Raw genomic sequence first — 27,987 nt, forward strand, 5'->3', positions numbered from 1 at the left:
AGGTAGGCTTGTATAGCTATAAACTTCCCTCTTAGAACTGCTTTTGCTGCATCCCATGGGTTTTGGATTGTCATGTTTTCATTGTCATTTGTCTCTGTATTTTTTTATTTCCTCTTTTTTTTAGTGATCTCTTGGTTATTTAGTAACGTATTGTTCAGCCTCCATTTGTTTGTGCTTTTTACGTTTTTTTTCCCTGTAATTCATTTCTAATCTCATAGTGTTGTGGCCAGAAAAGATGCTTGATATGATTTCAATTTTCTTAAATATACTGAGGCTTGATTTGTGACCCAAGATGTGATCTATCCTGGAGAATGTTCCATGCACACTTGAGAAGAAAGTGTAATCTGCTGTTTTTGGATGGAATGTCCTATAAATATCAATTGAATCTATCTGGTCTATTGTGTCATTTAAAGCTTCTGTTTCCTTATTTATTTTCATTTTGGATGATCTGTCCATACGTGTAAGTGAGGTGTTGAAGTCCCCCACTCTTATTGTGTTACTGCTGATTTCCTCTTTTATAGCTGTTAGCAGTTGCCTTATGTATTGAGGTGCTCCTATGTTGGGTGCATATATATTTATAATTGTTATATCTTCTTCGTGGATTGATCTCATCATTATATACTGTCCTTCCTTGTCTCTTGTAACATTCTTTATTTTAAAGTCTATTTTATCTGATATGAGTATTGCTACTCCAGTTTTCTTTTGATTTCTATTGGCATGGAATATCTTTTTCCATCCCCTCACTTTCAGTCTGTATGTATCCCTAGGTCTGAAGTGGGTCTCTTGTAGGCAGCATATATATGGGTCTTGTGTTTATATCCATTCAGCAAGCCTGTGTCTTTTGGTTGGAGCATTTAATCCATTCACGTTTAAGGTAATTATCAATATGTATGTTCCTATTAACATTTTCTTAATTGTTTTGGGTTTGTTTTTGTAGGTCCTTTTCTTCTCTTGTGTTTCCCACTCAGAAAAGTTCCTTTAGCATTTGTTGTAGAGCTGGTTTGGTGGTGCTGAATTCTCTTAGCTTTTGCTTGTCTGTAAAGCTTTTGCTTTCTCCATCGAATCTGAATGAGATCCTTGCTGGGTAGAGTAATCTTGCTTGTAGGTTCTACCCTTTCATCACTTTAAATATATCGTGCCACTCCCTTCTGGCTTGTAGAGTTTCTGCTGAGAAATCAGCTGTTAACCTTGTGGGAGTTCCCTTGTATGTTATTTGTCGTTTTTCCCTTGCTGCTCTCAATAATTTTTCTTTGTCTTTAATTTTTGCCCGTTTGATTACTATGTGTCTCAGTGTGTTTCTTCTTGGTTTTATCCTGTATGGGACTCTCATGGCTATTTCCTTTCCCACGTTAGGGAAGTTTTTGAATATAATCTTTGCAAATATTTTCTCGGTTCCTTTCTCGCTCTCTTCTCCTTCTGGGACCCCTATAATGCGAATGTTGTTGCGTTTAATGTTGTCCGAGAGGTCTCTTAGGCTGTCTCATTTCTTTTCATTCTTTTCTTCTTTATTCTGTTCCACAGCAGTGAATTCCACCATTCTGTCTTCCAGGTCACTTATCTGTTCTTCTGCCTCAGTTATTCTGCTACTGATTCCTTGTAGTGTAGTTTTCATTTCAGTTATTGTATTGTTCATCTCTGTTTGTCCTTTAATTCTTCTAGGTCTTTGTTAAACATTTCTTGCATCTCCAGCTTTGCCTCCATTGTTTTTCTGAGGTCCTGGATCATCTTCACTATCATTATTCTGAATTCTTTTACTGGAAGGTTGCCTCTCTCCACTTCATTTCATTGTTTTTCTGGGGTTCTATCTTGTTCCTTCATCTGGTATATAGCCCTCTGCCTTTTCATCTTGTCTATCTTTCTGTAAATGTGGTTTTTGTTCCACATGCTGCAGGATTGTAGTTCTTCTTGCTTCTTCTCTCTGCCCTCTGGTGGATGAGGCTAAGAGGCTTGTGCAAGTTTCCTGATGGGAGGGACTGGTGGTGGGCAGAGCTCAGTAAAACTTTATTCTGCTTGACTGCTGATGGGTGGGGCTTGGTTCCCTCCCTGTTGGTTGTTTGGCCTGAGGCAACGCAACACTTGAACCTACCTGGGCTCTTTGGTGGGGCCAATGACAGACTCTGGGAGGGCTCATGCCAAGGAGTACTTCCCAGAACTTCTGCTGCCAGTGTCTTTTCCCCACAGTGAGCCACAGCCACCCCCTGCCTCTGCAGGAGACCCTCCAACACTAGCAGATAGGTCTGGTTCAATCTCCTGTGGGGTCACTGCTCCTTCCTCTGGGTCCTGATGCACACACTACTTTGTGTGTGCCCTCCAAGAGTGGAGTCTCTGTTTCCCCCAGTCCTGTCAGAGTCCCGCAATCAAATCCCGCTAGCCTTCAAAGTCTGATTCTCTAGGAATTCCTCCTCCTGTTGCCGGACCCCCAGGTTGGGAAGCCTGACACAGGGCTCAGAACCTTCACTCCAGTGGGTGGACTTCTGGTATAAGAAGTGTTCTCCAGTCTGTGAGTCACCCACCCAGCAGTTATGGGATTTGATTTTACTGTGATTGCGCCTCTCCCACCGTCTCATTGTGGCTTCTCCTTTGTCTTTGGATGTGGGGTATCTTTTTTGGTGAGTTCCAGTGTCTTCCTGTCAATGATTGTCCAGCAGCTAGTTGTGATTCTGGTGTTCTCGCAAGAGGGAGTGAGAGCACGTCCTTCTACTCCACCATCTTGGCTCAGGACCTCATCAGGAATTAATTAACTGATAAATATAATTTATAATTTTATCACTTGCTGAAATATACTTCTAAGTTTTTTTTCCAGAAAAAAATCTTTTCTCTTCTGCTATGACCTACATGTTGATAAAGTATACCTTTGTAGACAAAGATGAAACATTTATCTTTTTCTCTTTACCTGATCCTTCTAGTATTTGGCTTCTCCAGCTAGCTCTCCTGTGGACTTGATGGTTTATTGCAACCAGATTACTACTAGTTATACTAATCATAATAATTTGTGTATTTTTGCTTCCAAATGCTGGTCCAATTTATGACCATGGGGAAGCACTGTGAATGAAAAATATTGCCTGTCATATTCTGTCGCTCCATGGTAAGTCGTCAGCCACTGCAGCCACCCCTAATGGTGCACCCCGAGGGGACTCAGGATGGGAAAGAACAGGATATTGGCCCCAGATAGCTGAGCTGCACATCAAAGGAATGATTCCAAAGAGCCCAGATTCTTGCATCTTCCCATAAGTAGAAAAGGGCTAAATTCATTAACTTGAGCTATCTGGTTTTCTTTAATTAACAGTCATCTTTTCATGTTCCAACTACCTGGTCTTTGTTGTAAAACTCCTATAGTTCCTGCTTCCCCGCTTACCTCTTCAGAGCAGTCCTGACGAGCTATCCTAGGCTTGAAGTCCTCAGAAGGTCCACCAAATAAAACATAATTCTCAACTTTTAGGTTGTGCTTTTTTTTTTCAGTCGACAGAGGCAACTGTATCAACGTATTTGTGTCTTGCCCTGGATGATGCACAATTCATTTATCGCATAGTGTTTTTTTCACAGCTTAGTATTTTAAGCTAGGAATCAGAATAGCTAGGCTGGCTTCTTTTCTTTAATTCTTCTCTCCAGCCCTCAAGATACAAAAAAGTGTTACAGACCACTCATTGTTCTAGATATACTTCAGACTCGGCTGAGTGATTTAGAATGTTGGTCTGGAAAAACTCGTAATCATCTGGCCCCATTTATGTTCCCGTGGAATTCCATGAGGCTCCTTCAACTCAACAAACCTTGGTGTAGAGGTGCAGGTCCACAGGTAGTGGTGTGAGAGGACGGGACATAAGGCAGGCTTCTATCAGCCCCAATACACTCAAATTCCTTTCCCAGTCTCCAGGGCAAAGTTTAGTGTTAGGCTTAAAAACAGATATACTAAACAACTCAGCAGGTAACTTCTGGAAAAGCAATGCTTCAGAATCAGCTTGGGGTTGCTGAAATAATTTGATCACGCCAGGAAGCCAGGAGGTGAGATGCATGGAAAATTTTTTTTCTTGTTATCAAAGCTCAGAAAACCAGGGTATTGCATGATCTGGATATGCTGTAGCTTATCTTTTTCCTTTAAAGATGGTTAAGTTTCTTACAATATGTTATTTGGTATAAATATTTTAAAAGTTTAGTCTGCAGCTAAACTTTTAAACGTTTAAAAGTTCTATCCATGGGACTGGAGAGAACTGAGGGGAATCCAACATGCCTCTTACAAACAGTTTCTATGGCTGGCCCATTTAATCAATTGAAAATCTTGTAACAGAGGCAACTTACCTATTAATCTTCTTGCTGACTCTCTGTTGGGTCATTTACACTGTCAACCTGATTATTCATTTCAACTGGAACCAGAAAGGAAAACAAAAAGGTTAAAGATTTGTTAAACCCAAATCTCTTAAACATATTAAAATGGCCTGTGAATTGTTACATTCCTGATTTCCTAGCTTATACTTCTTTCAGTTTGTTTTCATTCATTCAAGATTTGGGGGCCACTCTTATAGATTTTTACTGGTGGGGGAACGGGGAGGGCAGAGTTGCTTCTTTACTAAACTGTAGGAGCTGAGTTGTCATTTCATACCAGATTTTTGGGTTGATATTTTGTGTGTATTTATTACCATCCTTAGGTAAATTCAAAGGTCTTAATAGATGTCTATGAAAATAAAGAGGAAACAAAGCAAACCAGAGCATCGACGTGCAGAGAGGTAAGCAGCTTCCTCTAAAACAGCAATGCCAGTAGGCCTGCTTGGTTTGCCAGGTCTTCAATTTTGAAATTCAGAACTGACACTGTAAACTTGCCAGTGGGTGCACTGGCAGTGGACACCATGAAATAGAAAAGCAAAACAACTAACCAGATCGCACAGCAATGATAGAACGTGTGCTTTTACTCTACCGTGTGTTCTATGTAAGCATTTGCATACAAATAGCACACAGAATTCATTACTACCATTGTCCAGGAGCCCAGAGCAGGCATAGCAGACACTGGAAAATTTCAAGGGTCAGTAGGTTTAATTAGATTGGTATTTTTAAAGCATCAAAGCCCATATTATAAACTGCAAGACTTATACAGATGAACAATGGCTAGGCCAAACATAACAGTAGAATTCTGACTTCAAACCTTTGGAGCAAGCAGCTCAGAATGGTCAGGACTTGGTCAGTGACTGCCAGCTTCCCTGTATTTTACTCCATGCTCCCAACACAGGACCAGCCAGGGAAAGCCAAATATGTTCCCAAACCAATCAGCCACTTCTAGTTAGCCCAAGTGCAGCTTCCCCTTACCAGCAACCTCCAATCAAGGATGCCTGAAGTCTTCCCTCTTGTTAGAAGTTCCCCACTTCCCTCCCTGCCTTTGAGCTGGCCAAACACAAGCGATGATGGCTGCGTGACACCCATGCTTTGGTAGCTCTGAATAAGTAACCTCTGTTTGTTCTCATTTGGATAGTCTTCATTTGTTGGAACAAAAGCAACAATCCAAATCTATTTTACTTTTTTTTTTTTTTTGCGGTACGCGGGCCTCTCACTGTTGTGGCCTCTCCCGTTGCGGAGCACAGGCTCCAGATGCGCAGGCTCAGCGGCCATGGCTCACGGGCCCAGCCGCTCCGCGGCATGTGGGATCTTCGCGGACCGGGGCACGAACCCGTGTCCCCTGCATCAGCAGGCAGACTCTCAACCACTGCGCCACCAGGGAAGCCCGAAATCTCTTTTACTTTAATCAAGTTTTCATGTTCAAGAAAAACAGTGGCAGGTGCTGGATCTCACATTCCAAAGAGACTTGAAAGAGGGAATGACATTGGATGGCAGCCCACCCAACTCTCTCTCAAGGAGGTCTCTTTGTTCCTCCTGCAAACTAGCCTTGGTTTCTAATGATGTGTGAGCCCATTCTTTACCCCAGGTATAAACTGGCCAGTTATAGGAAGTGTACCTCTAAAAAAAGAATTATGTATGCACTTTCTATCCTGGTCTACAAAAATATGGGTGAGTGTTCCTTTTCTGTTCCTTCCTCCAACCCACGGGTCCCTAGTTCCAAAACCTAATAAGTGTTAGTATGAAAAGCATTTCATGATCAAATAAGTTTGGGAAAAGCAATGTTAAATGATGTTAAGAAGTTTCTTTACAGCTGAGACTTTGGAGAGCCTGGAATGTGCATGGCAAATCTCCAAGATTTCCCACATTTATCTCCCTTTTATTCATTGAGCATTGCATGGACCTCGTATTCTTTGGAACATGCTTTGCAGAGAACTAGTTAAGAACCGTGCCTATAGTGTCACAACAAGGCTGGGGAAGGTTTCATTCAACCGAGCATCACCAACATGGGGTGGCTTTTAATGGAATGAATCTGGGGTTTGACAATATTATTCCCCTAGATAAAGCATGCCCAGGGGTTTAAAAAAAAATCAGTTTTTTTGGGTGTATGATAGGCTTAAAGATGTATTGTAGAACATGGGGAATATAGCCAATATTTTGTAATAACTGTAAATGGAAAGTGACCTTTAAAAAATTGTATAAATTTTTTAAAAAAATTTAAAAAGTACTTAATTAAAAAATCAGTTGGTACAGAAGGGCTTATAATTAAGGGAGGCAATTAGGTGAGGGCAAGCCTTGTAGCAGGGTGGAATGCATGGTATAGGAAACCATTTAAAACCACCAAGTAACTTCTACCAGTGGCTGAAATTTTCCCAAGATCATTATCAACTCAAAGTAATTGGCTTTGTTTTCCTGGCTAAAATAACCCAAACAACAATATATATATATAAACAGTTGATCACTGAACAATAATTCTGGTTCTCTTAAGCTCTGTGGGCAAGTGGAATTAAATATTTAGAAATCATGTGTGCTCAAATAGTTGTTTTTCTAAATGATGATATTTCAAAGGGTTTCCAGTATCATTGTGCAGGGGCAAGGCTATAATATTCCTGAGGCTCACAATTTCTAGATGCCTTCAAAGTAAGAAAGATGTGACTAAAAAAAGGTTTTTGTAAATTTATTTATAAAGTACTTTTAAAGACTCACTGTGTTTTTGGCCAAGCCATCTGATGTGTGATACAGTGAGGTGAAGTGATGAGGGTCCAAGAATAACCTTAGCCCAAACTCAAGCCAGGGCTCCTCTGAATGCTGAGTGTTTGCTGAGTGTTTCCATAAGGTTCACCCGCTAGACTTCAGTTTAGCCTTGGAATGACCCACTGTTTCCTTGGTGTTGGGAAGTAAGATTCAACTGAGGCACATGCTGTTTTTTTCAAAAGGCTGCCAATTTTGTTAGTTCCCAGTAGAAAATGGTTTTTGAACTTTACCTTGTTGAAACTGAATACGTTGACTCATAGAATAGACAGCTCTCTTAATCCTAGATTACACAGAGAAAATGTGCCAGATTTGTAGTTTGTGTGACTCAAATAGCTCAGAAACTTACCATCAGGACTTGTAGAATTTTCTGTGTCACCAGAGCCTTCGCTTTTCACAGGAACTCTAGGTGTGTCCTCGCCTTGCGCTGAAAAAGAAGATAGTCCTTGATTAATAGAGAATTAGAACAGCCTGACTGCCAATTGTTCTGTCACCCTCCATTGCCCTCTTAAGTTTAAAAATACTCCTGGGATTGAACTTCTTTTGCAGAAAAGCTTAAAGGAGCAAGTAGTAGGTTGAGTTGCTTGAATACTTTAGTGCTGTCATATTCTAAATTCTCTCTAATTTGTGAGATAATCACATACATACATGCACAATGTCTCAAATTAGAAAGCTGGTAGCATGAAAGCGGCAAAACTTGGTTTAATCAGAACCCACAATTTGAATTTGGGGAAATTTGTGTGTGAGTTTATGTAGCTTAAACTTGGAAGAGAATGAAAAAAGAAAACCTGTTTTGCCTCAGGCATGCCTGAAAGCTGAAAGATTCATTCTCCTGGCAGTGAAGTTTAAACACAAATGAATGGCTCAGTTGCTCCCCTAGAAGACCTCAGATGCCGCCATTTTGGATCGTTGAGAATCCCATCTTTAGTTAATTTCTGTTGTAATTGTTCTCTATTTACAGTTTCATAAGGCTTGTCATCACTTGCTGTGGCTGAAGCTATATAACATGCCTAAATGTAGTTGTAAGGAGACTGTTTTTCTTGATCCAATATTTGTACATATAGAAAAAATGATCACTATAATCTAGTTAACATCCATATTTCTTATTGTGAGAAAATTTACAGATAGTCAAAAGGACAATAATCTCTTACTTCTTAGTTAAATATCTATTATGTTTTCACAGCTTGAAGAGCCAGGGCATTTGAAAATACAAAGATAGAAAGTACTAGACGAGTCCATAACTTAAACAAAAGATTAAATTCAGTTTCATTACATGAATGCCTATTGAGTCCAGAGTAGGTTCAATTTGACCTCTCTGTTAGGGTGAAGCAAGGCTAGGAAAGATCCAGTGTATAATCTCTTCAAAGAAAGATACCTTTAACTTGTACTCTTGGTAATGATTTACTGAAGCTGAGAATCAAGAAGTAAGGTGACTAATCTTTGAGCCTGGGTGGATGGAAGGTCAGTACTTGACAATATATAAAACAAACAAAGTGAAGGGAGGTGAAGAGGGTCATTTAAGTGGAGATGCCAAACAAGTTTTGCGTCTAATGCTGAGGAAGAAAACTGAGAATTAGACATGTGGGAATTTGGGAGATGTCCATGTAGAATAATGTTATATTGTTGATGACATGACAGTGGATGAGAAAAGTCAGGAAGGGGATAACATAAGGAAACATGACTCGTGGATACCCAAGTCCTACAAGAACAACATGAAAGTGACTGTGCCCATGAGTTCTTTTAGGTTGGGAAAACGGAAACAAAACTTGAAACTTCCAGCTGGACTTAACCATGTCATATCTTTTGTCACTCTGTCAATTCTAGAAAATAGACCATTTTCCAATTGCTCATCAACACGTTCCTTACAGACACAATTACAGAAGAAACTACTGATGGAGTTGTCTAAGCTTGGGAGCAGGAAGTTAGTATGCCTCAAAACAGAAGTAGTTAGAAAAAATGGAACTATTTGACTTTATATAAACACAAACTTATGGGTGGAAAAGCTACCATAAGAAGTGTTTAAAAAAAGAAATATTACCAGTTGAGGAAAATTATTTATACCTTTTTTCATAGACAAAGGGTAATAAAGTACTTCTAAACATAAACAAGATTGACAATTGGATAGAAAATTGAGCAAGAAATCTAACAGAAAGTTAATTAAAAAATAAGAATGGCCTGTAGTTGTGTGAAAATGTGATTCACTTTGCTACTAACGAAAAAAAATGCAAGTTAAGATTACACTGAGAGAGAGGGCTTCTCTGGTGGTGCAGCGTTTAAGAAGCTGCCTGCTAATGCAGGGGACACAGGTTCAAGCCCTGGTCTGGGAAGATCCCACATGCCACGGAGCAACTAAGCCCGTGTGCCACAACTACTGAGCCTGCGCTCTAGAGTCCACAAGCCACTACTAAAGCCTGCACGCCTAGAGCCCGTGCTCCACAACAAAAGAAGCCAGTGCAATGAGAAGCCTGCACACCACAACTAGAGAAGGGGATTTCTGCCTAAAGTAGACTATCATACTGTAGAATAACACTCCCACCAAGAACAGCTAGAAACATTGAACAGATTATTTGAGGAAATTAAGGCACTAGAGAGCCATTAATGCAGCAGAAGCTGGAGGAGGTGAAAAATGGTGAACCTGACATTCCACATACAAAGAAGTTTAACAGAGCCTTCAGATGTTTTTTAATGAGATTTGGGGGGAGAGAGGAAAAACTTACAGGTCAGGGCCCACCAAAGAAGAGGTGCGCTGATAAGTACCTTGAGTTTTCTGTGGGTTATACTTGGGGGGCAATGAACTTGAAATAGACCAGTTCTTAAAAAAAATTGAAGGCCTACTTTTAATCAATTTAATCTCTGATTCGATTTCAGTGCTCTACTCAATCCTACCAGCCTTTCAGAAACAAAAATAAATCCTCTCTGGAAGAAGATAAGGCCACCCAGAGGCTCAAGTTATCTCTACAATTTTTCGCACATAGTGTCTAGCATTCAATAAAAAATTACCGGTCATTCCTGAGGAACAAGAATGGATCACTGAAAACCAAGACAATAAGACAATATATAGAGACATGTTAGAGATCTATTTGTAGATACAACTTTAAAATATGGTTACTGTGTTTAAGAATTGGGTGACAAGAGGGAGAATTCCCATGGCAAAGAAGTTAACTGGACTAGACGCTAAAAAAAAGTCAGATGTAAATTCTAGAACTGAAAATTATATAATGAAGTTTAGAATTCAATAGGTGGATTTGGTGGCAATTAGACACAGCTGAAGAAGGAATTTACAAACTGAAAGCTAAGTTAGAAAATATAAAGATAAAATACAGATGAAAAGACATATGAGATAGGGTGTATCCTATAAGTAATGGGGCAAAAGCAGTATTTTAAAAGATAATGGCTGATAATTTCCCAAACTGAATGGAAAATATCAAGCTATTGCTTTAAGAGTATTATGATACCCAAGCAAAATTAATGCAATGCAAATCTTATTCAGGCCAATCAGTGTAAACTTGCAGAAAATCAAGGTTAAAGAAAAAATATATATTTAGGAGTAAAGACCCATTAACTTCAAAATAGCAACAATAGGAATTATAGATGACATCTCAATAAAAATCATGGAATCCAGAGACAATGTAATGATATCTTCAAAGCACTTAAAGAAAATATCACTAACGTAAAATTTCATACCTAGCAAAATCTTCTTTCAAACTTCCAATTTGAAATAAAAAAATTTCAGGGAAAAAACAGAATTTGTTCAGGGGGAAAAACAGTAGACCTACACTGAAGAATTTTCACTATATGAAAATATAAATTCCAGGTAGCTTATAGAACTAAATTTGAAAGGTAACATGGAAAAAGACCTTTATATCATGAGGCAAAAATTTCTTACACAGTTACAAAGCACTGACCATTAGGCAAAAGACTAATAATATGGAAAACATTTAAATTAGCATCATTATTTTATCGAAACACACCATTAAGAGAGTGCAAAGTAAACCAGAGTAGAAGATATTTGCCATTTGTGTGTGTGTACATATATATATATATATATATATGTATATATACACACAAACACACATATATATAATATGTATCTCACTTACAAAGGACTCTTGTACTAATACATAAAGAAAACAATATAACATAGAAAAGACAAGGAACCCAACAGAAAATGGGCAAGACACAGACATGTCATAAAAGAGAATATCCTGGCTGGTCACTTAATTTCTTCAATGACTTTTACCAAATCTCACAGTATTTAAAAGCCTCAGCTTTTTCACTATAAAAATAACTATAAAATGTTCTAACTCCTTGGACACCATCAGAACTTATTAAAATACAACATAATTGTTATATTTCATAACATGATTACTATGGAAGGAAAGTTAATTGACCTAACACGATTTAATCAGTACTTCTTTGACTTTCTCCTTGGCGTCATTGTTTGTGATGGGATCTAGGGTACCTGTAGCTGATTCTTCCAGGAAATCTCTTTCAAAGTCATTACTCTCAATGGTAATAACCCTGGTGATATTACTATAGAGATACCGCTCTGACATCTCAGAGAACTTTCTAGCTAATAGACAGGATGCTAGTCAATATAATAATGCTCAATGAAAATGAAGGAGCATACAAAACACTTTTAAGAGCTGGGCGAGAGAGGAAAAAAGAAGTTGAAGAAAGCAAAACCCAAAAGGAAACTCAGACAGTAAATATTAAGTTGTTTGCCTTACGTTTTGTCTTTTCAACCTCATTATTTTAAAATATAGTACATTGTTTGAGAAATCTCAGGTTATGCCACCATATTGGCACAGATTAGCATGAGATGTAATGGCAGGTTTTGAGATCCATGACAGAGATGAAAAGAGAAATCATAGTTGTAGCTCTATATATTGCCATGTTCTTGAGCAGAGGTCTCTTAGATCTGCTTTTCAAGACCCTAATGGTATGTTTGGTAGACATTATTCATTTAATATCATGAGTGTGCATGATACATGCGCATGTGGTATGAATATATGACTATGTATGTGTGCAATGGCGTGCTTATGTGAATATGCATGTGTATATGTGTATGCATGTGCAAGTGTGTGTGTGTGTGTGTGTGTGTGGTGTATTTGGAAAGAGGGAGAGAAGAACGACAGATACTTATTACTCTGATGTGTGTGGAACTGTTACTATCCTAACGGTTTCTCCCCTGCTGGGCAATGCATCTCAGTGCCCCAGAGAAATGATGCCATTTCACACAGACAATAGAATCTGATCAAAACAAAAATTGCCTCTACAGCCTATTTATTTCAGTTTGCCTGTCCTTCCCTCATTTTGATTGCTGCTGCTTGGAACACAAATGAGGTACATTTCAGGGCTCCTAGCAGGAGATAAAAGATGCTGAAATAGAAAGAGTCTGGGACAGACAGTACCATTTTCATTTTCAATTACCAACCTCAACTGTCCTCTTCAAAGCCTTGATTATGATAACCTTTTGTAGGTTAGTTGCATTACATAAAAAATAATAAAATGAAGCAAGTCTCATCACAAAGAAAAGATACTGAAATGCATATAGAATACAATTAACCAGATTTTAAAATACATAAACATGGAGAGAAGTTAGAAGATTCTCCAAGTTTTTCTTTTGAGATTTGTGTTGACAAACTCCATGCAACAAATAGAATTACAAATAATTATTTCTCAGAATGTGTAGTTGCATAGGTATCATGACAGCTATAGAAAGCAGGGCCTGTCTGGATTCAATTGTATTGAATTAAAGTGTGTTGAACCAAAGCAAGCATTCTTGAACCATCTTGACTTTTGCCATATCTGTGTTCCAACTTTATTATTAATGTAATGGATTAGGCAATTGTTTCAAAAGGCTCACTTCCTGTCTTCCACCCCTACAGGAGTTGACTTGACTGTTCCCTGACATTGGGCTTGGTCATGGAATTTGCTTTGGCTCATGGAATATTAGCAAAAGTGAGTCAAACAGAGGCTTGAAATGCATTTGTACAGTTGGGGTTTGCCCTCTTGTGCTCCTGCCTTTTGCCCCAAGAAGAACATGCTTTAGGCAGCAGCTGATCTAAGGAGGATAAGACCTGAACTCAACTCACAGCCTGACATCCTTCCTGGCCCAGACTAGATGTGGTTGATCCTCTCTGAACAAAAGAATGGATGATCGTTGTTCTAAGCCTCTGAAATTGAAGATGGCTTGTTACGCAGCATTACTGTGGTGACAACTAATGCTTAATAATGTTTTTAATTGACTCAGGCCTAACACTGCTTCTTAATTTTGTCCCATAGCAATCACAGCTATAAAACTGTGAGCTTAATTTGTGCCTACTCTTTTCACACATGATAATAAATATGTGTGAATAAATAATAAATATGTTAATTTTGATATCACCTAAAATCATCTATAGAGCTGATAGGGATAGAGTAGGATACTTAAATAGTTAGTTGAAAAATCCCACTAGGGGTTTAAAGACAGAGGGAATTTTAAGGGAGTTTGGGAGACTATTGTAAGCTAATGACCACTCAAGAAAAGAATCTAGTAACCTAGCAACAATCTACACTACCTTGAAGGAAGACCAAGCACATTCAAGTGCAAGGCACTCTCAAGCCACAAATCCTGATAGTTAAAAATACAAGACAATAGATATGGGGTCTGAATCTTGTTACATGAAGTCAGGGAGTAAATGGTCCTTGAAGAGTTGCATTTCTGCATGTAGTCAAGACACGAATATAAGTGAAAGGGGAAAGGAACTAGGTGAAAGGGGACATTATACTGAAACCTGAGATGAATTGCCATATTTTAGTATATGTCATCACCCTTTTGCTAATATACATATGATTAAAATAGCTCAATGACAATCCCGGTCAGACCACATAGGGTCAAAGGAGGCACTAATGATGTAAACCTTGACATCTCCCCAAAAATGAGGGAGAAGGTGGTCTTCCCCCACCTCCCCTCTGATTATAAAAATGTAGCCCTCTTTGTTCTCAGGGCTGCACTCCCTTGCCTGCCCGCTTATATCTCTCACAAGTGTCCTATGCTAATAAACTCATTCTTTGCCTATCACTTTGCCTCACGCTGAATTCTTTCTGCATCATCGAGACTAAGGAACATGAGCTTCAGTAAGTCCTGACACCAGGTGAGCGGTTTCAATGAAAAGACAATGCGTTTGAGTCCCCTCCTAGTCAGGGATCCTGGGTTCAAGTTCCAGTCTGACTTTTGGCTGGGTTGGAGCCCCATCCGAGAAGGAGTGTGGTTTCAGGGCAACAAATGGTATCTGTATGAAATTTTGAGAAATGCCAAGTTGATGTATACAGATGAGACGTCCCTTAACAGGCTAAACTCTGTTGCCTTCACAGTGGTACTAAAATGGAAGAAAACTGGTCGCAGAGTTTAAGGCGTTTGTCACATATATTTAACTTCCAAGCTCAAATGGAGAAAAGCCATTATTCCACATGCATAAACATCAATTTATGTTCTTTTTAAGCAACTGATTGTTAGGGGAGATGAGCTCCATTAGACCTTACTTTATCCTAGAGTGCCAAGCTCGCTTTCTAGGTGTAGAATCCAAGTGCAAGTAAAACTAAAGGAGATCAAAGACCAACTTACGGAGCAAGAACAGAGTGTCAGTGAGAAGACAGGACTTGAAGAGAAGTTGAGTCTTTGTATTGTTATACTTCCCCACAAACTGCTCTCTACAATCAAGGCACCAACACTATGTAAAATGATTGTAAAAGTCAGTGATGCGACTCCTCTTAGTGATGTGGTTCCAACAGCGATAAACTAAATACATTTAACCTCAAGAAAAAAATTCCAATCCTTGGTAATGGCATGGGCTTATGCATTTACGCAGCTGCTTCAGTAGCAACCAGGTTTCTTATCCAGGTGTTTTGTGATAATATGTAAGGGTGCAAAGGATAAACACTACTCCTAGGAAAATTCATCCAAAGTGAAGGGAGGCAAAATAGACCAGACAGCATTTAACAGAGATTACTACCCACCTTCTCTACAACAAATGACACGCAACAACCCAAAAGTCCAGCCTCTACAAATTCCTTCTCTCCTTTGAATACGCCTTTGTTTTGCTTTTTGTAACTCCCTTTTCTGTTACTCATGACAGACACTGAACCTCAGGACTGTCCATTTCTGGCCACCTTCGTGGGAAGCTCAACATCAGTGAAAGGGGATGGAGTGTAGCTCTCTGGAGTTGGACACAGCTGGTTTCAAATCCAAGCTCTGGCATCTCTAGTTGTGCGATCTTGGATAGGTCTCGTTCACATTCAGAGTCTCAGTTTTGTCACTTATACGTGGAGGTAATGATATCTCCCTCACAACATTTGAGGATCAAAAGAGATAAGGATTGACTATAATAAACGCTTGATTAATATTTTTTGGCTGAGAGAAACAAATTTAATATCTACTTCTTGATGTCTCTTAATCAAGGATATTTAAGCATAAAAACTTAGCTGAATCACTTCTCCGTATCATTCAAGAATTTATCACATTTTTCCTCCTCTTTGGTATTATTCATTCATTCATCCAGCCAGCCAGCATATATATCGAGTCCGTGCTACGTATAAACCTTAATGAAAAGAACTGAATGGAGTAGAAGACTGGCTTAGCTGGATTAATAAATCTCAGAGAATAATACTGTTCTACAGTGTATTTTTCTTTTATTATTACCTCTTAACATGCAGGGTGTTGAGATTCCTCCTTCCTTCCTTCCTAACTTCCTTCCTAATATCTTTCCTCCCTTCCTCCCTTCCTCTCTTCTGTCATTGATTTTAATATTTTACCAATTTTTCTATTTGATTGCTCATTTTTTTCTTACTGAATTTTTTTTGAGTTTTTAAAAAAATTTTATTGGAGTATAGTTGATTTTAAAATGTTGTGTTAGTTTCTACCACACAGCAACGTATATTCACCCTCTTTTAGATTCTTTTCCCATATAGGTCACTTAAAAAACAATATCTAAAGATTTTAGAAGAAAGCGTAGTAAAATTGATTTAATGTATCTTAAAGAAAATCAAAAGAAGGCAATCCAGGAGAAAATATCTGCAACGTGTTTGACAGAGGGTTAATTTTCTTAATTTATGAAGACTACATAAAAGTCAATAAGGTCATTACTACAGGGTGAGCATGTGACACACACATTAGCAAGCTACTCCTTTCGCACATTGTCTGTGGAAGCGTTTTCTTTGGGGGGGGTAAAGTGGTCACAGCGTCAACCACATTCATTGTGCTGGATTCCTCAGCAAGTGTGTCCCATGCCCAGCCCAGGCCACCACTTTGTCGGTACTGTTGCCTGTCACAGTGGGGGCTATCCTTGGGGTTGGATAGTTTTTTTCAATTCAACGTGAGCCTTGCAACTCGTTTTTGCTCTAAGAGCAAAAAAGTCAGCTTGGGCTTCGCTATTCTCTTTGCTGTTTTCTCTCTCAGCCTCCAAAGCAGAAGGTGATAAACCCTATGCAAACCCTACACAGACCCCTCAGGGAATGAAGGGGGCTCCTCTTTCAAGGGGGCTTCATCTGGGACTTTCCAGCACCTCCTCCTCTGCTTCCTGCTCACCCCCAAGATCTTGCCTTATTTATTTTCCCTTTTGCCCTCTATTTGGTGAAATTCCTATTGTTTTTTTTCCCTAGAGGTAATTAGATCCAGGAATTTGTTATTGGTCTGCCTTTCCTTTTCCATTTTCCTCCCAGCAAGAGATATTGAAATGGAGAATCACAGCTTATTTTCCTGTCTCTTTGGGGCAAGGCAGAATAAAGGTGTTCATGGCTGGCTTCATGTACTTGTGGAAATTTCCCTGGCCTGCTCTTCTCCCAGTTGGGAAAGTAAATGGTAGCTAGTAAGACCCTATTCAGGATTATTTCAGAGCCTGGTCGAGCTAGGGAGTAGGTTGGGGGTGACACCAGGCTCACGCCTTCCTTTTGCCATGGCTACCAGCTCGTTCTTTTTTTTTTTTGCGGTAAGCGGGCCTCTCACTGTTGTGGCCTCTCCCGTTGCGGAGCACAGGCTCCGGACGCGCAGGCTCAGCAGCCATGGCTCACGGGCCCAGCTGCTCCACAGCATGTGGGATCCCCCCGGACCGGGGCAAGAACCCGCATCCCCTGCATCGGCAGGCGGACTCTCAACCGCTGCGCCACCAGGAAAGCCCAGCTTGTTCTTTTAATTACTGTTTTTATTTGTGTTGTTCGTTTGCTTGTTTTACTTATCTGCTTTCGTATCATTATGTTTGGGTGAGTGAGATTTGAAATGTGACTTCACATCACTAGCTTAAACCCAAGACCAGATGTGCAGACTCCTTTGATTTGTGGGATGGGGTATTCACTCCAGGTGTCTCACATACTTGGCCTTTGTCAACAGCTGGTTTTAGGAATATTTATCAAAGGATAGTTCTGATCAGACTTGAGGTTATGGACCAAATATTTGTGACCCTGCCCCCGATACCCCTGCCACAAGATTCATATGTTGAAGCCCCAAGTGGCAATGTGACTGTATTTGGAAATAGGGCCTTCATGGAGGTAATTAAAATTAAATGAGGTCACAATAGTGAGGCCCTAATCTGATAGGACTGTGGCTTTATAAGAAGAGAGCTCTCTCTCTCTCCCTTTGCCATATGAGGACACAGTGAGAAGGGGGCCACCTATAGGCCAGGAAGAGAGATTCTGCCATAAACCAAATCAGCCAGCACCTTGATTTGGACTTCTCAGCCTCCAGAGCTGTGAGAAAATAGACTTCTGTTGTTTAAGCCGCCCAGTCTATGGTATTTTTTTTATGGCAGCCTGAGCAGATGGGTATACTTGATTTACAATTAGTTCCTATTTCTTTGGGACAAAAGTACAATTGTAAGCCATCTGCCCCTCATCTAATCTATTTTCTCCCAAAGAACCTCAATCCTAAAGCTGCTCCTTGACCATCCTACTGGTGGTCATCACTTGTAGACACATGCCCTTGGCTCCCTCTCCAAAGTCAAAAAGGAATGACTATTCTCAATGGTGAAAAACTGAAAGTATTTCCTCTAAAATCAGGAAGAAGACAAGGATGTCCACTCTTGCCACTTAGTTTTGGAAGTTTTTCAACATAGTTTTGGAAGTCCTAGCCACAGCAATCAGAGAAGAAAACGAAATAAAATGAATCCAAATTGGAAAAGAAGAAGTAGAATTGTCATTGTTTGTAGATGACATGATACTATACATAGAAAATCCTAAAGATGCTACCAGAAAACTACTAGAGCTCATCAATGAATTACAAAATTAATACACAGAAATCTCTTGCATTACTATACACTAACACTGGAAGATCAGACAGAGAAATTAAGGAAACAATCCCGTCTACTATCACATCAAAAGGATAAAATACCTAGGAATAAACCTACCTAAGGAGGCAAAAGACCTGTACTCAGAAAACTATAAGATACTGATGAAAGAAATCAAAGATGACACAAACAGATGGAGAGATATACCATGTTCTTGGATTGGAAGAATCAATATTGCCAAAATGACAATATTATCCAAAGTAATCTACAGATTCAATGCAATCCCCATCTAATTACTAATAGCATTTTTCATAGAATTAGAAGAAAAAAATTACAGTTTTTAAGGAAATACAAAAGACCTTGAATAGCCAAAGCAAACTTGAGAAAGCAAAACAGAGCTGGGGGTATCAGGGTCCCTGACTTCAGACTATATTACAAAGCTACAGTAATCAAAACAGTATGGTACTGGCACAAAAACAGATATAGCTCAATGGAACAGGACAGAAAGTCCAGAGATAAACCCATGCACCATGGTCATGTAATCTATGACAAAGAAGGCAAGAATATACAGTGGAGAAAAGACAGTCTCTTCAATAAGTGGTGCTGGGAAAACTGGACAGCTACATGTAAAAGAATGAAATTAGAACATTCTCTAACACCATGAACAAAAATAAACTCAAAATGGAGTAAAGACCTAAATGTAAGACCAGATACTATAAAACTCTTATAGGAAAACATAGGCAAAACACCCTCTGGTGTAAATTGCAGCAAGATCTTTTTACAATCCACCTCCTAGAGTAATGAAAATAAAAGCAATAAACAAATGGGACCTAATGAAACTTAAAAGCTTTTGTACAGCAAAGGAAACCATAAACAAAACAAAAAGACGACCCACAGAATGGGAGAAAATATTTTCAAATGAAGCAACCAACAAGGGATTAATCTCCAAAGTATACAAACAGCTCATGCAGCTCAATATCAAAAAAACAAACAACTCAATCAAAAAATGGGCAGAAGGGGCTTCCCTGGTGGCGCAGTGGTTGAGAGTCCGCCTGCCGATGCAGGGGACACAGGTTCGTGCCCCAGTCCGGGAGGATCCCACATGCCGTGAAGCGGCTGGGCCCGTGAGCCATGGCCGCTGAGCCTGCGCGTCTGGAGCCTGTGCTCCACAATGGGAGAGGCCACAACAGTGAGAGGCCCGCATACTGCAAAAAAAAAAAAAAAAAAAAAAAAAAAAGGGCAGAAGACCTAAATAGAAGTTTCTCCAAAGAAGATATACAGATGGCCAAAAAGCACATGAAAAGATGCTCAACATCACTAATTATTAGAGATATGCAAATCAAAACTACAATGAGGTTATCACCTCACACTGGTCAGAATGGCCATCATCAAAAAATCTACAAACAGTAAATGCTGGGGAGGGTGTGGAGAAAAGGGAACCCTCCTACACTGTTGGTGGGAATGTAAATTGGTGTGGCCACTATTGAGAACAGTATGGAGGTTCCATAAAAACTAAAAATAGAGCTACCATATGATCCAGCAATCACACTCCTGGGCATATATCTGGAGAAAACCATAATTCGAAAAGATACATGCACCCCAATGTCCACTGCAGCACAATTTACAATAGCTGAGACATGGAAGCAACCTAAATGTCCATCAAAGGATGAATGGATAAAGAAGTGGTATGTATATACAGTGGAAAATTGCTCAGCCATAAAAAAGAATGAAATAATGCCACTTGCAGTGACATGGATGGACCTAGAGACTGTCATATGAAGTGAAGTAAGCCAGACAGAGAAAGACAAATATATGATATCACTTACATGTGGAATCTAAAAAAATGGTACAAATTAACTTATTTACAAAACAGAAATAGAGTCACAGATGTAGAAAACAAACTTATGGTTACCAAGGGGGAAAGGGTGGCGGGAGGGATAAACTGGGAGACTGTGATTGACATATACACACTACTATTTATAAAACAGCTAACTAACAAGAACCTACTATTTAGCACACGGAACTCTACACAATGCTGTGTAATGACCTACATGGGAAAAGAATCTAAAAAAGAGTGGATATATGTATATGTATAGCTGAGTCACTTTGCTGTACCTCAGAAACTAACACAGCATTGTTAATCAACTATACTCCAAAAAAAATTAATTAAAAAAAAATGAATGACTAAGATGACAGGATCATACTGGTGGAAAATCTGCATGTTTCTGCAAGACACCCCTTCCATGGCAACACACCTCTTCATGTATTAATTGGGAATTTCTACCCTAATCAAAATCAGGGCTTCCCTGGTGGTGCAGTGGTTGAGAATCCGCCTGCCGATGCAGGGGACACGTGTTCGTGCCCCGGTCCGGGAAGATCCCACGTGCCGCGGAGCCTGCGCGTCCGGAGCCTGTGCTCCGCAACGGGAGAGGCCACAGCAGTGAGAGGCCCACATACCGCAAAAAAAAAAAAAAAATCAGAAGCTGTCTTTAGTAGATAAAAGGCAGTGGCGGTAGCCGAAGGTGGGCATGAAATCCAGACATATGCATATACCTTTTCCTTTTATGTTTAACCGGACGATGTGCCTGCATACAGCCACTTTGAGAATGGTTTGGAAATTCATCACTAGTTATTGTCAGAATAGCCAGGCTATAGAGACCCAATATTTGGGAAGAAAACCCCCAAAACATATCCACCAGATACTTCAGTGTCTACTACATGCTGAGATAAAAATGGATGAGGCATACTGATGTCTTCCTGGACTTCACAAGCTAGCTGAGACGGGGGTGGGGGGGGTTGAGATTGAGAACATGGACCACCCACAAGCCACGTGTTATGGTATGAACTAGGAACTCTGGAGGCCCAGTGGAGAGTGAGTCACCTTTTTTGAGGGCTGGTGAAGAAAAATCTTGGAGAACAAGGAAATGACATTTAAGTTGGAGCTGGTTAGAGGAGTCAGTTTCAAATGTTTTGCATCCTTGCCAAGCATTGGGATAGGTAGAAATATCTCCTGTGTGTCAAAGATCTGGAGGACTCAGTTTCCTACATCTTCAACTGGACCACCTTAGGCCTGACCTGTTTTACTCCTCATCTCCCTTTGCTGGTTGTGCTGCCCCCATGGAACTCTAAAAGGCAGTTCCACCTCCTTTATGTAAGATCACAACCACTGAAGCCTTCCCAGGTGTTGCCACACTTGGCTTACCTGAGCTGGATTCCGATCACATTCTACACGTCTGGCTTTTCTTTCCCTTTTCCAGGCCCCAATTAAGCATCTAACTCTCATTCAGCCTCATAATGCAGTCCCAACACCCTCCAGGGCCTGGCAGGAATGAAGGCTACAAGTAGGCCCTTCTCAGCCGGGGGCCGCCAGGGCTGGTCTCAGATCAGGGTCTTTCCAGCAGGAACAATACAAACCGGGTGTCTCTCAAATGCCACCCCCCCCCCCACAACCATCACACCCTCTTTGTGGCTCTTATTTCTCTACAGCGACCAGATAAGTCTACACAGCAGGGCCCTAGTGAGCACAGAGATAGGTTTTTTTCCCCACAGGAATCTCTTGATTCTTTTACTCTAATAGGGTTTTAACTATGTAAGGAGCCACAGTGGGGTAGCTTTGGGCTTTCAAATGATTCTTTATGTGGTATCTTTCATAAGGAAGGAAACTTGCTGCTGGAAATAACCCACGCTGGATTCTTAGAAACTTCATCACACACTTAAGTCTCCTGAAAGAAGGTGCCTCTGACTGCTTGGGTTGAAATCCTGCGTGATTACATACACAGCTCTTTAGTCAAAGGATAATTTAGTCCTATACATTCTTAATTATAGATTCCTTAATTATTTCCACTAGATTTTGCCCTCATGGTATATTTTCCTAAATAGCACAATTTATTCAGAACATTTAATAAAACCTAGTGGGTCATCTTTGTGATGACCAAAGTACTAGAAATCAATACCCAGGAAGAAAGCTGTATAACTAGTAGATTTGCACAATAAATAACTAGTAGATTTACAGAAACACCGAAAGACAAACTATCAGAGGACCCTGATCTGGAAGTAAGTGCATTCAGTTCTGTTAAGGAAATTCCACTTCTAGTCTTAGACTCTCAATACCAATTCTCTCAGCTTCAAAGAAAAATGATAGATTTTTTTCCTACTAGGAGAAGTTTTCAAACACACCTGGCATTAAAGCAGAGCCCATTTTATATTTAGCTTTTCTTCAGAAAGCCCATTTCACAGATGCCTGGATCTTAATCTTTGAACTTCTTTGTATTTAATCATTTTTATGCCTTCTGAGAGTTTATCACTGCCAGAGCAAACACTTACACACACACACACACACACACACCCCCCGAGAAAAGACTGTCTAGGCCACATTCATTAAACATGTAACTAAAACTGCTATTAAACTCAGTCAGATGCCTTTTACCAAAGAGAATTCTAAGTTACCTGCAAGAAATTGCTGTTATGTTTGCCAACCCCCTCTACCTAGGGGCTTTATTCCCCTCCTAGGTAATAGGCCTATCTTGTCTTTTGCTGTCTGAACCAGACTGCTTTGCCCAAGAAATAAAAAAAGATCTTTGACCATATTCCAGTCCAACAAAACCCTTCACAGGTGTGACGCTGGGCCCCAGAAAAGTGGCATGGCTGCCCCAGGCCATCTAGTGATGAAGTTGGGGCTGAAAATTCTTCCAAATTCACTCCTGGGCTATTTCCACTTCATCAATCTAGTGACCGTGGTGAGAGAGCCCTACAGAGGCAGGTGAAATGGGACTGGAATTTGGGAATGGCCTAGAATCTTCTTTCACAGGTCTGCTTGGTCAACTCTAATCCACTTGAAAGCAATGGACTTGAAGAATGTCTTCCATGTCCTTAGGATGGCTTGGGGGAGGGAGAGGAACACAGACCTATTCACAATGAAGAGAGTGAGTCCTGTCGAACGCCAGGGACTTCTGTGGTCAGCTGCAGCAGGCTCAGTGGGAATGGTGATATGCCAAGGTCTCGCCTCTGCAGGACCTGCAGGGCCCTGTAGCACAGACCATACTCCCCTGCCAGATATTTTAGAGTCAAAGCTTGGGGCTTTCATTCTCCTTTTGAAGGTGGGTACATGCCATGGCCTCTTTAATCTGGAAAACCAGGTTACTGTCACTCTGAACCTCCTACTATGTGGTTAGAAGTGTATGATGGCTTGGTTTGGAGTCCATGGGAAAGCGTCTAACTATGAGGCAGAGTACATTTTCGTGGCTTGCTTGAGCACCAGAGGATCTGAGGGCTCAGCAGTAAAGTGGGTGATCCGTCAACAGAGGTTGGGTCTGTGATGATGTCACCCTCTGGGCTCCAGGGCTCTTCAGGTTTGTGCCGCAGTACCAGCCTCTGGGAGCTGACATGACTGGGTCGCTCAGTACTCTTCCTGCTTGCCCCTGGGTGCTGAACATCTGAACTCTCCCGTTGCTTCGTAGATTGATTGACTTCTGATGGCTGAATTTTGCTTTTGTCTTGACTGATGTCTCTATAGGCACCCTGGTCTCTCCCACAGTCATGAATCTCTTGCTTGTTTCAGAATTTTGACAACCGAGGGATTCCCTAGCCCTCTGTGTGGCTGCCTTTCTGCCTCTTTTCTCAGACTGTCATAGATACTCCTGCAGCTGTCAAGCTGCTTTCATTCTCTGTGTGGAAACAACGCCTCCAGCAAGAGAATGGGCTCTGACAGCACTAAATAATGGGCCTTGCACCTGCTTTATCTCTTGACTCTTAATCTCTTGTTCTAGGAGATAATTCAGGAAACTCTCCCATAATAGAAAAAATAACATCCAGACTTTTCCTTTCAGGCAAAGAAATCTTAATCCTTTTTTTGTTCATGTATTTTACCAAACTAGAGATCCTGTCACATCACCTCTTCAGCAAGATACAATTCACCTTTGAGGAGAAGGCAATCCAATTTTGATTTATTGATCTGAGGACACAATGCTTTTCTTAAAAAAAAAGAAAAAAAAAGTATAGACCCGTCTATGTGAGACTGTCAAATAAAAAAGCCTGAAGACCTGGCTTTTTAAAAGGGGAGATACCAACGGAGTTTGATTTCTTTCTTTTTACAGAACTATACAGACATTTTTGCTTGTAACATAATTTTTTTGAAAGTTCAAAATAACGCAGCTAGAGGTAGTAACATTTCCCCTGCCCCATGGTTTCCTTTGGGCAAATGGTAAGAGTATTTCTAAAGGCCACCCTCAAATTTCAGCTTTCTGTTCTGTTGCATTTAATTGGTTGCTATTTGGCTGCCTTCAATAGAATATTGATTATATGTGTGGCTGTAAACCTTGGAGGAAGAAAGAAGACAGGTTCTTATATACCAGTAAGTGTCCTCCATTATAAAGAGACATCTATTAGAGATGTGGAGGTGGTGCTGTGCTGGTGCTGGTGGTGTGTGTGTGTGCGTGCGTGCGTGCGTGTGTGTGTGTGTGTCAGGGGACAGAAAAGGAGTGCTCCTTAAGGTTTTATTAGGCAGGAAAGTGACAGTATCTGTTTTGCGGCTAAATTGTTACTACTGTGTTTCCCTGTTTCAAAGATACATTTTTTCCCCACGTTTTAACATCAGAGAAGTTGAGATGAATCGAATAATCAATGGCTCTACAATTGCTATCAACCTGGATTAAAGCCAGGTTCGATAGGATTTGCATCTGCTTGTTAGTCACTGGACAGCGTTACCAACCCCATATTAGTTTAATGTCCTGCTGCGATTTCTACGGACCGCACTGGGATATGAATTCAGGGCACAAACCGGTATAATTAGCATCAGCATGTGATTCAACTTTTTAAGAAAGACATTTTTTTAACCCTTCTTCCATCAATGCCAAAGGTCAGACACCCAAGCCTCCTAGCTTTTTGGATCAGCTATAGTTGGTGCCTGGGCCACCACCCCTGGGCCACCTCTGAGTCCCCCTGCAGCTGCACCAGACAGTAGCCCCGTGTCCTCCGACAGTTTGTCCCCTTGAATGCCTGCATCTCTCTGCTTCTCCACTGGCAGTGCCAGGGTAGCTTGTTCACCTCGGGACAGAACAGCCCAGCCGTCCTTTGCCAATGAAAGTCTGAGAACATTTGCTTACTAATTGCTCTTCACTAAAAAAATGCTGGGGATCTAACGCCCCCCAGGGCAGCCCTCAACCAACCAGGGAAGGGAGTCATTGGCTAACACTCAGCTTCCCTTGATTCTGAGGTGTGTTCTACATTGGTCTTCAAATTGGTCTTCAGAGGGACTGGGTCCATTTGTTCACAGTGTAACCGGCTCACGACCCATACTTTACTGGTTCCCTTCCCTTCCCTTCCCTCATTTCCCCTAGTGCTTCCTGGGGCCGTTTCCCAAATAAGCCACCTGCACGAAAGGTGTGACTTAGGATCTGCTCTCGGAGGAGCATAGACTAAAGCACTGTGCCCTATTTCTCCTTTACCCTCATCGGACGGTGTAGCTCTTTTTGCCCTATATTGAGTTCTCCATCTGGGGACTTTTTCTTTCTCGGTGAGACTGAATAGAAGAGTAATTCTTATAATTGAAGGGATCTTAATTTCAAGGACATACAATTGATGGAAAAATAAAACCCTGCTGGGATGACACAAACACATTGAAATTACAAAAATGAGTCATTAGCTTTTCTCCCCAGAATCAGTATAAAGTTTTAAATAGTTGGAAAGTGTTCTGTCCACCCTGATCCAATTAAACTAAGTTGGCACCTATATGGGTCATGGTATGGGTTTCAGGCCTCATCATATAGTTCTAAAAAATCATTATAGGAAATAATGGATATCAAGCAGTTTTATTCCAGTTGTAATTTTACTGTTATGTTTTTTAGGATTCTCATACCTGACGTGGAGGTTGATTAGCTGATGGTAGTAGCCCCAGTGGTCCACTTGAGTTTGTCCATGAACCATCTGCTCTGGACTCACCTGGAGATGACTACTAAATGCAGATTTCTAGGCTTCTTATCAAATACATTGAATAAGAATCTGTGGTTGGTGGGGCCTGGTAATCTACATTTTAATAAGCTTCCTCGATGACTTCTGTGTGCACAGAAGTTTGAGAATCATCTGCTTTTTGACTACTTTTCACTAAAATAGCATCTTTAAGGTTCCTGAACTTCTTCTAGTGTGTGTGCTTAATGCATTGACTACTAGAAATTTTATTCACAGCATAAAAGCTATAGCTAATATTTAAAAAAAGTGAAAACGAGCATTGGGAATAGCATTGTCTTGATAATGCGCCCTTTAAAAAAATGACCACATTCTACAATTCCAGACAGAAATTCTGGAAAAGCACATTATTCATTCATTCATTCATTTAGCAAATCTTTACTCAATACCTATAATTTGCTAGGTTATTTGATTACAAAGATGAATGAAACTCTATTCTAACTCAAAGGCAATGGCAGTGTAAAGGCCCATGGCATCAGGGTTGAAAGCATGAATTTCATGTGTGAATTCTGATTCTACTACTTATTTGCTGAATGATTCTGAGCATGTTATTTAAGCTCACTGTGACTCAGGTTTCTAATAAATATGTAAAACACAGAAAGTAACGCTTACCTCACAAATAGGTAATGCATATTATAAAGGACTTAGTGGAGTGTTTGGCTCATAGTAAATAATTATGTAAGCTCTAATTTGAGTGATAATAAAATGCACCATCTATCAGAGCAGGAGAAGACACAGGCAGTATGCACAGTGGTTACATGCCTTGGATTCTGCAGCCAAATTTGTGGGGTTTCAATCCTGGCTCTGCCACTTCCTAGCTGAGTGACTCCGGGCAAGTGATGCCTCTTCCCCTCTGTTCCCCCTGCACAACTCTGCTTTGTCTCTTTGACTTTCTCATGCCTTCTTCCTCAATAAACTTTTGCTCCTAACTCCATCTAGGGGTCTACTTCATGAAGGATGCAACTGACACAGCTGGTCTTTGGGTGTGCTTTGGGGGATGGGAGCAGTAGTCATGCTTATAGAGTAAGCAGACAGTTAGTAGAGACAGAGATGGAAATAACCGATGGGGCAAAGTCCTGTGGGGAGGAGCTCCTACCCACTGCTTTAAAGAAACCTGTTTCTGCTTCCTATGCTGAGTGAGCAGAATTTTCTACTGCCCAGAGCTTCCTGCACACCTCGGAAACCTCCTTGCCCCTCACCCAGGGATTCTGCCAGGTGGCACTGAGAGGGGGAGAGAGTTCCACTGGGACTCTCAAGTAAGTACTAGTCACTGGCTGTGCGCCCTGAACAGGCCATAAACCCTGTGCAGAAGACAGAAAGAGCAAAAAAAAAAAAAAAAAAAAAAAAAAAACCCTGCTTCCTGCCCTGAGAGTCACAGCCAGAGAGCATTCCAAGCAATACTGGGCAAATTGGAGGATGAATTTGGTTCTCACTCTACTTTCTCATTTCAGTTTGTCGCCAGTTCAATATTTTCCAAACTGACTATAGAATAGACATGTGTCTGGTTTCATTTCAAAAAAATAATTGGGAGCATTGGCAAGGAGAGGACTCGGAGCAGAAGCAATTGCTGCTCACGGACGCTGCTATGGCTTATTTTCCCGTTCCTGTGAAGGGTGTTACTGTATGTTTTTAAGAGAATGGTGTCTCATACAGATGGCCAACAGGCGCATGAAAAGATGCTCAACACTGCTAATTATTAGAG

At 40.5% G+C, this 27,987-nt stretch overlaps 1 protein-coding gene across 2 annotated transcripts in view; it reads right to left on the bottom strand.

Moving 5' to 3' along the window:
* The window catches only part of MACROD2 (mono-ADP ribosylhydrolase 2), a 2,000,643-nt gene that overhangs the window by 16,182 nt on the left and 1,956,474 nt on the right, over positions 1-27,987 (bottom strand). For both annotated transcript variants that reach the window (XM_073792642.1, XM_033840110.2), the window contains 2 exons: positions 7,418-7,495; positions 4,294-4,358 (listed from right to left, as the gene is read on the bottom strand). In XM_073792642.1, the coding sequence (XP_073648743.1) occupies positions 4,297-4,358; positions 7,418-7,495 (140 nt within the window). In that variant the 3' untranslated portion in view covers positions 4,294-4,296. The remainder of the gene's footprint in view (positions 1-4,293; positions 4,359-7,417; positions 7,496-27,987) is intronic.

Source organism: Tursiops truncatus, chromosome 15 (assembly GCF_011762595.2).
Source record: "Tursiops truncatus isolate mTurTru1 chromosome 15, mTurTru1.mat.Y, whole genome shotgun sequence".
Taxonomy (NCBI): domain Eukaryota; kingdom Metazoa; phylum Chordata; class Mammalia; order Artiodactyla; family Delphinidae; genus Tursiops; species Tursiops truncatus.